General features: G+C 43.0%; 1 protein-coding gene across 3 annotated transcripts in view; it reads left to right on the forward strand.

The window, feature by feature from the left end:
• The window catches only part of GUCY1B1 (guanylate cyclase 1 soluble subunit beta 1), a 47,389-nt gene extending 42,532 nt beyond the window's left edge, over positions 1-4,857 (forward strand). For 2 of the 3 annotated variants that reach the window (XM_065878339.1, XM_065878338.1), the window contains exons 10-13: positions 478-618; positions 2,062-2,216; positions 2,512-2,638; positions 3,597-3,620. In XM_065878339.1, coding sequence (XP_065734411.1) covers positions 478-618; positions 2,062-2,216; positions 2,512-2,638; positions 3,597-3,620 — 447 coding nt within the window. Of the gene's footprint in view, positions 1-477; positions 619-2,061; positions 2,217-2,511; positions 2,639-3,596 lie in introns of all 3 variants that reach the window. The other variant, XM_065878336.1, reaches the window with a different exon arrangement.
• The last annotated feature ends 7,516 nt before the right edge of the window (positions 4,858-12,373 follow it).

Genomic DNA, 12,373 nt, shown 5'->3' on the forward strand with positions numbered 1-12,373 from the left:
AATGTGAACTAAACCACCCCCAGGCATCTGGAGTCATGGAAGTGCCACAAGGACTATTTATTTTTTAGTCTTTTTCCGAGGAACAGTGTAACACTTGGTGAGCACATCATACAAATCAGTGGTTAATGACCAGGGTAAATCACTGAACTGGGGGCAGTGGAGCTTTGGCCCATCCAACCATCAGCGTTTTAAGGGGAAACAGGGTAGTAAATTGTTCTACTGGGTAGTAAGCATATCTGAGCTGAGAAACCGGGACTTAACTAGAGGAAAAATAATGCCTGTAATCAGACTCCAAGTGCCAGATGTGTACATTTCAAATAATGACGTTCCTTCTCGTTGGAGTTGAAGGTATCAGAATTTTAAGAGATTCAGGGGAGGAAAGTTGAAAGTTATTGATAGCAATTGGAAGAACATGTTTTGTGTAAGGGTAGCAAGTGAAACAGTCGTGTTTGTACTGACCCATCTGTGCCCTGCCAGGTGGAAACGGTCGGCGATAAGTACATGACGGTGAGTGGCTTACCAGAGCCCTGCATCCACCATGCACGTTCCATTTGCCACCTGGCTTTGGACATGATGGAAATTGCCGGCCAGGTCCAGGTAGATGGCGAATCTGTTCAGGTTAGTAGATAAAACAGATATTATAATGGTAGTAATAGACCTTTTAGACAACTGATTCATATTCTTGACCAGCTAATCATTAATTATGTACAAGGAATAACATCCTGACAACAAAGACTAAGATTTTTAATGTGTTTTTAATTGAAGTATAATTTACAATGTTGTGTTTCTACTGTACAGAAAAGTGGTTCAGTTACACATATATAACGTGTATTCTTTTTCATGTTCTTTTCCATTATGGTTTAATACAGGATATTGAATATAGTTCCCTGTGCCATACTATAGATCCTTGTTGGTTATTTATTTTATATAGAGTTGTGTGTGTATGTTAATCCCAAACTCCTCCTGATTTATCCTCCCTCTCCCTTTTCTCTTTGGTAACCATATATCTGTTCTCTGTGTCTGTGAATCTGTTTGTGTTTTGTAGATATGTTCATCTGTGTCGTATTTTAGATTCCACATATAGGTGATATCACATGATATCTGTCTTTGTCTGACTTCCTTCACTGAGTATGATAATGTCTGGGTTCATCCATGTTGCTGCAGATGGCATTATTTCATTCTTTTTTATGGCTGAGTAATATTCCATTGCATATATGCACCATATCTTCTTTTTTTTTTTTTTTTTCTTTTTTTTCTTTTTTTTTTTTTCATATCTTCTTTATCCATCCTTCAGTGGACACTTAGGTTGCTTCCATGTCTTGGCTATTGTGAATAGTGCTGCAGTGAACACTGGGGTGCATGTATCTTTTCAAATTATAGTTTTCTCCAGGTATATGCCCAGGAGTGGGGTTGCTGGATATGACAGCTCTACTTTTAGTTTTTTTAAGGAACCTCCGTACTGTTCTCCATGGTGGCTGCACCCGTTTACATTCCCACCACCAGTGCAGGAGGGTTCCCTTTTCTTCACACCCTCTCCAGCATTTGTTATTTGTAGACTTTTTAATGATGGCTGTTCTGACTGGAGTGAGGTGATACCTCGTTGCAATCTTGAGTTGCATTTCTCTAGTAATTAGCGATGTTGAGCATCTTTTCTTGTGCCTTTTGGCCATCTGTATAAACAAAGACTCATATTGTATTGAACCCATTGTATTACATTCTTCCATAGAAATGGGAAACCTGTCCACCTGTGTGAAATCTTCTTTATTCCATGTACTGAAAGTCATGAGGATGAATTAAAAACCCCTGTCCCTTCGGGTTTATTTTTTAAAATCTTTTTCCTGTGTCTCATGTAAGTTGCCAGATTCACATCTTTGAAAGCTTCAAACTTGACAAAAAGAATGTTTCTCTTGAAAGATTTCTGTGAGGGTTTTTGTCTGTAATATGCTTGGAGTTCTAGAGAATTCTTACGATTTTTATATGATGACTGCATTATTCTTTAATATAGAGTAAGCAATCATTCATAGTATTGAATTTATTAAGGCAGAGCTTTGATTTCTGCAGATAACAATAGGGGTTCACACAGGGGAGGTAGTCACCGGTGTCATAGGACAGAGGATGCCTCGCTATTGTCTTTTTGGAAATACTGTCAACCTCACAAGCCGAACAGAAACCACTGGACAAAAAGGAAAAATAAATGTGTCTGAATATACATACAGGTAAGAGACACATCTAGGTATTTACTGATTTGAAAAATGTCTCTTTACATGTGTTTTAATTCCCTGGGTGCTTTTATTACCTTTAACATTTATCACCTCTGCTCTTAAGATTATTTATTATTTATTTGAGAAGATGGTGTCATTTCCAATTTAAGTGATTCTTCACCATCTTGGGAGTTTCTCCCATGATCATTGTTACTAAAACCTCAAGGTACCTTTAAATAGCTTTGGTGTGTGTCATTTTCTCTGTGCAGCCATACTCCACACTTCTCTCCCTGTTCCCTGTCCCCTTTAGATGTCTCATGACACCAGAAAATTCAGACCCACAATTCCATTTGGAGCACAGAGGCCCAGTGTCCATGAAGGGCAAAAAAGAGCCAATGCAAGTTTGGTTTCTATCCAGAAAAATTACGGGAACAGAGGTATGACTCATCAGAGTGTAATTCCTTTTTTAAGACAGACTATAAACATGGGAGCTAAATCATAATCACTGAAAACACGTTTCATTTGCAAAGAATTCTTGCTTACGCGAACTCTTCAGTGGAGCAGCAGAGATACTGAACCGTTAGTGAGCCGGTTAGAGCAATACAGACTTCTTAACGGGGACTTTACGGTGGCTGATGTTGTCCTCTAATGAGATTAAAACTGAAGCAGTAGACAGAGGAGACCTGGTTTTGGTTGTTCCTCCACAATCTGGCTCAGACCCAGCTGGGGAGTGGGCGGTGAGGGGCGCCCCCGGGCCCTCCCCAGCGCCCTCAGCTGTTGTGAGGGCACCACCAGGGCCAAGACAGGGCCGCCTTCACGGGAGGTTTCCTAACCATGACGCTCCGGCTCCTTGTAAGGGCCACGCTGTCACCTCGGGGGCCTCAGAACTCTGGGGTTCGCTCGGTGGTCCTGTGACCCAGGGTGGCTCGTGACACCGAGGTCCTGCCAGCCTTGCCCCCTCCCAGTGGGTTGCATCAGGAACAAGTCTGATGCTTTGTTCCCCGCTGATGCGCTGGTTCTTTAGGCGGGGGGAGACTCCTTGACTATATGTCTTTTCCTGGATGTACACATTCGTTATAAATACGTTTAGAGTAGAAGTTCTAAAAGGAATGGAATGCCACGTTCTAAAATACTTCTCTTCATCTTCTCTTCACTGTTTTCATCTCTGGTGCTAGCTTGCTTCCCGATGTTCTGATAAATTAGCTTCCCGCCAGCATCGCTCATTTGACTTGGGTGCTTCCGTCTCATCCAGCGTGATGCTGGGAATGACTGAGAAAAACTGTAGATACGAATGCAGATCAAATTTTATTTCAAAAGAGGACGAAAATCTTTTGGGAGTCCTACAAGCTTTATTATCACTGAAAATTAATACCCTATTTTTTCCACTTTGTAAAGGAAACAAAGCAGGATGACAACTGAATCTTGGACCTTGAGGTGAAGAGGATGGGGTGAGGTCCAGTCTTCCCCTGACTCCTGCCAAGCCTGGGAGCAGTCATTCCCTTGGTCCTTTTCCATTTCCCCAAGCCTTTCTCCTGGTTATCTCTTTCCTTATTCATTATTCAGCTTTAGCTCTGCTTGTGAGTATTTTCAAGGTTTAGTATATTATCTGAAGTTTGGCTTCGTGTGGGTGATGTGAGCTTCACATGTCTTAAAATCTACTACAAGCATCACCTAACATGGTGACTTGCAAGTAGTAGACACCCAATAAATATTTGTTGAATTTAATTAAATGAAACAGAACAGTATCTGGCCATGTGTCTATATCTATATCTCTATCTATATACACACACCCCCCATGGTTTTCCAAATCTGTTCAGTGCTCTCTCTCTCTATATGTATATGTATATTTTAATGACTATAACATATAAAAAAGTTTTGTCATGTTGGTGTATATCATTATAGAAATCATTTTCTAAAGGAGTGAATTCAGAATTTTAGGGAAAAAATGCAATTTACTTTCAGACTCCCCAAATAAGAATTAATATATCGTGCTAAGAAAATACTCACCGTTTTGAATTATGCTAACTTTCCTTCAGAAATAGAGAACGCACATTTCTGTCATTAAACTATTGGGTTATTCATTCAGATCACGTGGCAATTATAATTCCTCTAAAATGCTGTCGTTTGCATTGTGCCCCTTGTGTAATTGTAAGTCTCACTACTCCCATGCAGCTGTTAAAGCGGCACTGTTTCACAATGAGCTATTGCGTTAGTTTGGGGTAAACATTAGGGGCTCTGACCACATCCAAGGAAAAAGCTGGAAGCATGGCTGGGGTGTTCCTGTTCGTCAGAGCCCCTGCTGGCCCTTTATTCCCAGAAATTAGCTCCTTTTTCTTAGCTTACAAGAATGTGACTATACCCAGGGCATCGTGTTCAGAAGACCTACTTTAATTCCAACATAGAACGCATTCCTGTTGGACTCGTTAGCCTGTCATCCTTCAGTATCTCTGATAATTTATTAACATCTATCTTTATAAAATATAGTACAGTTAGTTTTGTGTAAAAATGTTTGTCTTTAAATTTAGCATTTCCTATCAGCACATTGATATTTGTGTAAAGTGTTCCGTGTTCATGTGTAAGAGATCCTGCAATAAGTTATTTTTTCCACTTGTCTCTAGACAGTTTTTAATTCAATAAAAATGAAATGAATAGTCTTGTCGGTCATTTGATTGACTAGTGCCATTTTTGGAATACATCTTGTCACTTTGCCTGTTACAGGCTTTCATTTTGATTCCCTGCTGTTAGGATAAAGCTGAATGGTCCCTCTTCATCACGCCCATTCCCAGATGGTATTTTTCTCCAATGACAGCGGCAAGACCAGCCTTGGCAGGGGTCGGGGGGATATATGCACAGATACGTGTGAGGTGACACTGACGAGCTCCCGGCATTTTAGGGGTGAAAGACACGTACAAATAGCCAAACCGTCTGATATTCGTAGCGATGAAACATGTTCAAGACACAGAAAGAATACTCAGAGCGTGAGAAACAAGAGGACGGAAGTGGGGTGGGAAGAAGGCGGCGGGAGACCAGCTGGGTTTTGTGATGGTTTTGTTTGAAGGTAAATTAATGCGCCCCTTGGAGAAGCCTGCTCTCAGTGCCTCTGGGTCCCATCTGTTCAGCCCTTCTGGGTAGCACCAATAGAACCGAATGTTACGGAAAGGTAAGAGTTTCTCAGCTTGATTTGAGGGTAATATGTACATGTTTTTAAATTTTACAGAAGAATAGCAGTTTATACCCACGCACAAATATATTTCAGAACCAGTTCGTTATCTCATTTTACTTAAATCTTGATTGACTCACCAGATGACATGTTCTGCCTCTTCGTCATGGAAGGTGTGACGTTGTGGTTTGTGATAAGAGGTGTATACGTTTGGTCTTAGCCCCCGTCCCCTTCTGGCTCGGAGCTCCTACAACTCCAGGAATTTCCTAAGTGATGAAAATGACAAAGGTGTCTTTCATCATGTTAGCGACGTGACTCGGGGCCTGCACTGGGTTGCGGGGAGCTTGTTGCCAGGTGAACCGACCTGGAGTTCAGAGGGTGGGAACTTTTAGTCCCACCCTGACCCGCGTCTCCTGGGAAGGGAGAGGGCCTGGAGGTTAAATGCTTGCCAGCAGCCAGTGATCTCATCAAGTGGGCCTGTGTGATGACGCCTCCAGAAAAGCCCAAAGGTCGAAGAGCTTCCGGGTTGGTGGACACGGGGCGAGGCAGGGGTGGGCCTGAAGCTCTGCGTGTCTCCCATCTGGCTGTTCTGAGTCACATCCTCTCGTAATTACAAGGCAGCTAGTAAGTAAAATGGGTCCCTCGGTTTGTGTTTCTAGCAGGGAACCTTGGGTCTGCAGCCGGTTGGTCGCAAGCGCGGGTGACCACCTGGCCTTGCTTTGGTCTCCAAGTGGGTGCGTATTGTAGGGCTGAGCCCTGAACTTGAGGAATCAGAGGCGATATTGGCGTAGATGGTGTCAGAACTGAGCTGCATTGGAGGACACCCGGCCGGAGTCCTGAGAGTTGCTCTGTGGTGGGGAAAACACCCCACACTGTAAATGGGTGCATATTCTTACAGGGGAAGAAAAGAGTCACGTCTCTGCTCACCATTAAGTAGGTTTCTCTTTGCAGCCTCGCTGCCGGCTGTTAGGACCGCTAGGGGGCAGGAGAGGGGGCAGTGCAGAATCGAAGGGGGTGCGGGCGGAGCGGGGAGGGGAAGGACACGGGGCTCTCGTAGTAGGAAGCGCCGCTGGCGTGTCTCGGCTCCGGACCGAAGGCTGCTCCCTGCGTGCAATCTGGAGTTCATCCCTCCCACTGTCCCCTACGGTCAAAGGAACGTCATGAAAGTAATTATTTTTACGCCATTCTGACCGTTTGTGTAGCGGGCAATCTACTCCCATGCACCATGTTCAGAAATTTCACCCACATTTTTCCTGCTGATTCTGTAGGAAGGTGTGTAAACGTGTCAACAGGCCATTTGTACTAGAAGCTATAATTTCGTCCAGAATCATTATAGGCAAGCTGAGTTGCATGTAGCCCATGTTAAAATCTATCAAATACAAATAAAAGTATTGTTTATTGACAAGGAGAAAATTGGAAAACCCCTTATTTTGCGTTAACAAATGCATTTAAATGATTCTCTCTTGCTTCTACCATATTGGAGAGAGGAAATAGTATAGGGTAGATGTAAAAAACCAAACAAAAGCAAAAACCACAGTCCGGAGAGTCAAGAACCTGAGTCCAGTTCTGGCAAGGCCAACCCTGTGGTCTTGGCATCTTAGATTCCTAATCTGTGAAAGGAGCTGGACAAGATGGTGTCTACAGTTAATTCTTGCTCCAAAATTCCAACGTTTCTGTGGTGAAAATTTCAGGGCAGGGATGCTGTGACTTTGGCCTGGCCCTCTGGGGAATTCTTAGAAAGACAATCCAGTCTTAACTCTTTTTAAGTCAAGTAACGATGAGCAGATGAACTGGGTGATTTTAAAGCTAATTTCTAAGAAATAAACAACTCTCCGGCAAACACCTGCTGAAGAATTTTGACTCCAAGCTAAAAATCAGAATGACTAGGTCATATTAGTGTATACAAGTATTAAATAAAGCATTAAAAACTGGCCCTATAATATTTCCCTAATGATGTTAAGTTCAAATTCTTTAGTAAAGAGCTGGGCTTTTGATTCTCTAAAAATAAGGGGAGAAAATGTACCTCCGTTTCAAGCAGTAATCTTTTTGAGTAGAAGATAACCTCTTAAAAATTAAAGACAGGAAGTGTCAGTGAGTGGTACATATAGTTTTTTAAAAACTTATTACCAGTAAAATGTATTGCCCATTTTGTATTAACTTGCAAAATATTTCCTGTTGAAAAAAGAAATCTGTAGCACAGAGATGGAAACCACTTAAATATCCATCAGTGGGTACATGGATAAAGAAAATGTGGTCCATATATACGGTAGAATATTGTCCAGTTTTTAAAAAGAAGGAAATCCTGCCGTTTGCAACAACATGGATGAACCTTGAGGACATTATGTTAAGTGAGATCAAGCCAGACACAGAAAGAGAAATACGGCATGATCTCGCTTATGTGTGGAATCTAAGAAGGGCGAACTCATAGAAGCAGACTAGAAGGGTGGTTCCAGGGGATGGGAGTTGGAAGAAGTGGGGATTGTTGGTCCATGTGTACAAGCTTTCAGTTTCGAGATGACTAAGCTCTGGAGACCTAGTGGACAGCAGGGTGCCTCTGGCTCGTGACGCATTGTGACACCGTGCGCCCCAGGTTGGGACTCGAACCCACGGGCTTTTAATGAGGATCACTCTCCTGGTGTCAGGACTTCCTGAGCCTCGGGTTCTTTGTGTCTCAGTGCAGGAGGAATTCAGCGAGAGGCAAAGAGATAGGCAAGAGGATGCTTGTGAGGGATACAAGCGGGCAGGCGAGGGGGCTCTGCCCTGAGAATCAAGCGGGCTACATTCTTATAACCAAAGGGAAGTGGGGAGGGGAAAAGACCGTCTTCTTTCTTGTTCCTGGAGTTGCCATCACTAGATCCTCCTTCGTATTGGGCGGGAGACTGGTTGACCCTATGAGGTCAAACTAGGACAGACATAGTGCTCATTCAAACCAGCAGAAGGGTGGTGACAGAGACTGAAACATGTCAAGTCATCTCAGGTTTCGTCTAATGAGGGTCTCCTACTTCGGAATGTCACCTTTCCCTTATATTCCTATCCTTGGTCCTAAGGATCATTATCTTGCTGGACTCGACCAGCAGGATGCAGGCCTCATTTTTTCGCTCAGTGGCCGGGGGCATATCTCGTGCTTTTATTTATGAATTTATAGTTAAGCAAGCCTGCTTCCTTCCACAATGTTCTGATAGCTTTCCTGAACGGTCATGGGCTCACAGTGGTCTCCCAAATTTCCCTCTCTATAATCCCCTGGTGGGATTTCTAAAACTCCCTGTGTAACTCTATTTGATTCCTATCATTTGTACACGAGAAATTTGCTAAGAGGGTAGATCTGAAGTGTTCTCACCACACATACACACACACACACACACACACACACACACGGTGACTATGTATTATGTTAATTAGCTTGATCGTGGTGATCATTTCACAATGTATACAAATATCAAAACATCACAAGGTACACCTTAAACATATGCAGTTTTTATGTCATTGATACCTCAGTAAAGCTGAGAAAAAATGGTTTTACCAACTTAAAAAATAAATTTAGGGGCTTCCCTGGTGGTGCAGTGGTTGAGAGTCCACCTGCCGATGCAGGGGACGTGGGTTCGTGCCCCGGTCCGGGAAGATCCCACATGCCGCGGAGCGACTGGGCCCGTGAGCCATGGCCGCTGAGCCTGCGCGTCCGGAGCCTGTGCTCTGCAACGGGAGAGGCCACAACAGTGAGAGGCCCGCGTACTGCAAAAAATAAATAAATAAAAATCCATAAATACTTTCCTTTTTGTGGCTTTCTGCATGACATGAATACACTTCCGCATAATTTTTTTTTTTAATTATTTATTTAATTTATTTATTTTTGGCCGTGTTGGGTCTTCGTTGCTGCGCACGGGCTTTCTTTAGCTGCAGTGAGCAGGGGCTGCTCTCCGTTGCAGTGTGTGGGCTTCTCATTACAGTGGCTTCCCTTGTTGCAGAGCACAGGCTCTAGGCGCGCGGGCTTCAGTAGTTGTGGCACGCGGGCTCAGTAGTTGTGGCGCACGGGCTTAGCTGCTCCACGGCATGTGGGATCTTCCCGGACCAGGGATCGAACCCATGTCCCCTGCATTGGCAGGCGGATTCTCAACCACTGCACCACCAGGGAAGCCCCTTCCGCATAATTTTTATATACCCATGATTACAATAAAATAGTTCCCTGTGCTATGTAGTAGGGCCTTGTTGTTTATCCATTCTATATATACTAGTCTGCATCTGCTAATCCCAAACTCCCAATCCATCCCTCCCCCATCTTCCTCCCCCTTGGCAACCACCAGTCTATTCTCTATGTCCTTGATTTTGTTTCATAGATGGGTTCATTTGTAACATTTTTTTAGATTCCACATATAAGTGATATCATGTGATATTTGTCTTTCTCTGTCTGACTTACTTCACTTAGTATGATAATCTCTAGGTCCATCTGTGTTGCTGCAAATGGTATTATTTCATTCTTGTTTATGGCTGAGTAGTATTCCATTGTATATATGTACCACATCTTCTTTACCCATTCACCTGTCAATGGACAGTTAGGTTGTTTCCATGTCTTGGCCATTGTAAATAGTGCTGCTATGAATGCACCATTGTTTCTTAACTGCTCCTCCCTTGTTTCTGCATTCCCTCACTTCCCTGATTAGCAACTGTTTGGTACTCAGGGAAGGTCCAGGAGGCTTAGAAACCCTATTTCCAACAAACAGGAAACAGGGAACATGGAAAGGGCCTATACCTTGGAGGGCCTTGCAGGGTCCTTCTTGGTTTCACTTTCATGGAGAAAAGGCAGGAGCAGAGTAATGGAATTCCTGATTTGCTATAGTTTAAAGCTTTGTTGACTGACTGACTAGTTGCTCTTAGGTTTCAATTTTATAACCTTGTTACACTTACCGGCTCGGGTTTTGGATTGTTCATGTCCGCCGCCAGGGCGTTAGAGCCACCTCTGTCTAACAGCCTCCTGTTAATTAATTTAACCCAGCCACTATTCAAGTGCTCACAGATCATGTGAAGCTGGTGGTCATCACTGAACAGCTCAGCTCAGATGCACAGGGTGTTATTGCATGTGCTCAGATCTTCTATGAAAAGCAAATAGTCCTTTTAGATACTTGATTGTTTGCTCCTTGTCAGTCCACTGAGTCATACCTTGTTATTTATAAAAACAAAACAAGAAAAGTAGATGAATAGTTGAAAGTGGTCATTAAGTAAAGAAAAAAGTATATGCATGTTTGTACTTTTTCATTTATCATATGCAGTTTTGAATAGAGCATTTCTTTTGAACGTAAACACTCTAGGTACTATGATGCAGTAGAAATGGTGATAAGTGTAATAAAGAAAAATGAGTTCTATCTGAGATTTTTAGAAAAATATTTAAGGAAAAAGAAATTGGACCTTTTTATAAGTTGCTGACATTTAGCAACTTAGCGTTTTCAGATGATAAAGGACCTTCCATTTTCACGTGACGATTCTTTTGCAATGTTTTTGCATAAGAAGCAATTATGAAGCACTGTTATCTTTTGACAAAGCTAAGACTCTTTATAAAGATTTAGTTCATCACTCAGGTACCACCCACACTCCATTGTCTTGTTCATTTGTATTCCTATTAAAGATTGTTCTTTCCCTGTCGACCCAACCTGCTATTTTTGCACTTGACAGGAATATTACCCAGGTATTAACTAAAAATTAATCATGCAAAAGGCAGCTGCTAGAAGTTTTGCACATGTATATGCACAAACAGTTTTTACTTTGCTTGTGCTCAACAAAATGTCCCAGAACTTTAGGGACTCTTCAGACTTTAGTGGGAGCAAATGTCCCTACCACACTGACCACAGTCTCTTCTATGTGATTTTACCAAAAAGTTGCTCCTGATATATGTATTTTTGAGATTCATAACTCTTTAAATACAGCTCTTTGCATTCCTCAACAGGTAAATCCCTTTTAAAAAGAGTTCTTGTAAAAATAGTGTTAACACTGTAATAAAAGTTACAAACTCCTTTTTAAAATGTGCATTTCTTTAAGTGTTGTCTGTATTGAAACTACTAATTGAACTTCGAAGACAAGAACAAGCTAAGGGGTGATCAGATCCCCTGCTGTCCCTGAAGCTTAGGACAAAGCCTACACCACCAGGTGGCAATCAGGGGGCAATACTACAGTCACTACAGAATGCCCTTGTCCCCAACATTGTTTGGAACATCTTGTGTGTGTTGAATCCTTGTAGCAAGCCATTGAGTCAATATCCTTATTATCACCTCCATTTTACTTAGAAGGAAACTGGGGCACAGAAAGTTTGGGTTCCTCACCTAAGGTCAGACAAGAGTGAGTGAAGAACCAGTAATTATACACGGTAACCAGATCCAGAGCCCGTGCTTCCATCCAGTGTTCTCTGAGGTCTCTCGGTACAGCTGAGCAGAGCAGCGGCAAGTGATGAACTTCCAGTGTGTGTCTAAACCTCAGAAGATGGTTGGTCAGGTAATAAAGTTCTAGTTGGACAGGTGGACAAAGAGCGTGAAGGAGGTATGACAGGTGGTTTTGGTCCCGCATCTGATGACTAACACTAAGAATAGGATTTGGAGGCCTGAGGCACAGGCAAGGGACCAATGCAGGTCTAGAGAGGGACACAAGGCAGCAATCACAGGATACAACAAGAGAACCCATATGGTGTGCACTAGGAGAGATGTCCTGTTAGTAACTGGCCCCATTGTGTCTGAAGACCAGATTGGCCATAGAGTTTTCAGGCTGTGAGACCGACTAATTCGAGAGGGGGCTCTGCTGGGCTGGAGGGGGAGTAGAAGAAGAACATCATTGGCTGAGTCCTTCCATGAAGGCACCTGCTCAGAGTGCAGACTGCTGGCTCCTTGGATGTAGCGGAAGTCCTCCAGAGGGTGGCAACCTCACCGTCCTGCACCTGCCCCATCACTAGCATTTTCTGTTTATCTGTGAGGGCTGCTGTGACCAAGGGAACGTTTTTGACTTTCTTTTCTAAGGCTTCAAACAAGGTCTCTCAGAA

This window comes from Phocoena phocoena, chromosome 5, assembly GCF_963924675.1.
Source record: "Phocoena phocoena chromosome 5, mPhoPho1.1, whole genome shotgun sequence".
NCBI lineage: Eukaryota > Metazoa > Chordata > Mammalia > Artiodactyla > Phocoenidae > Phocoena > Phocoena phocoena.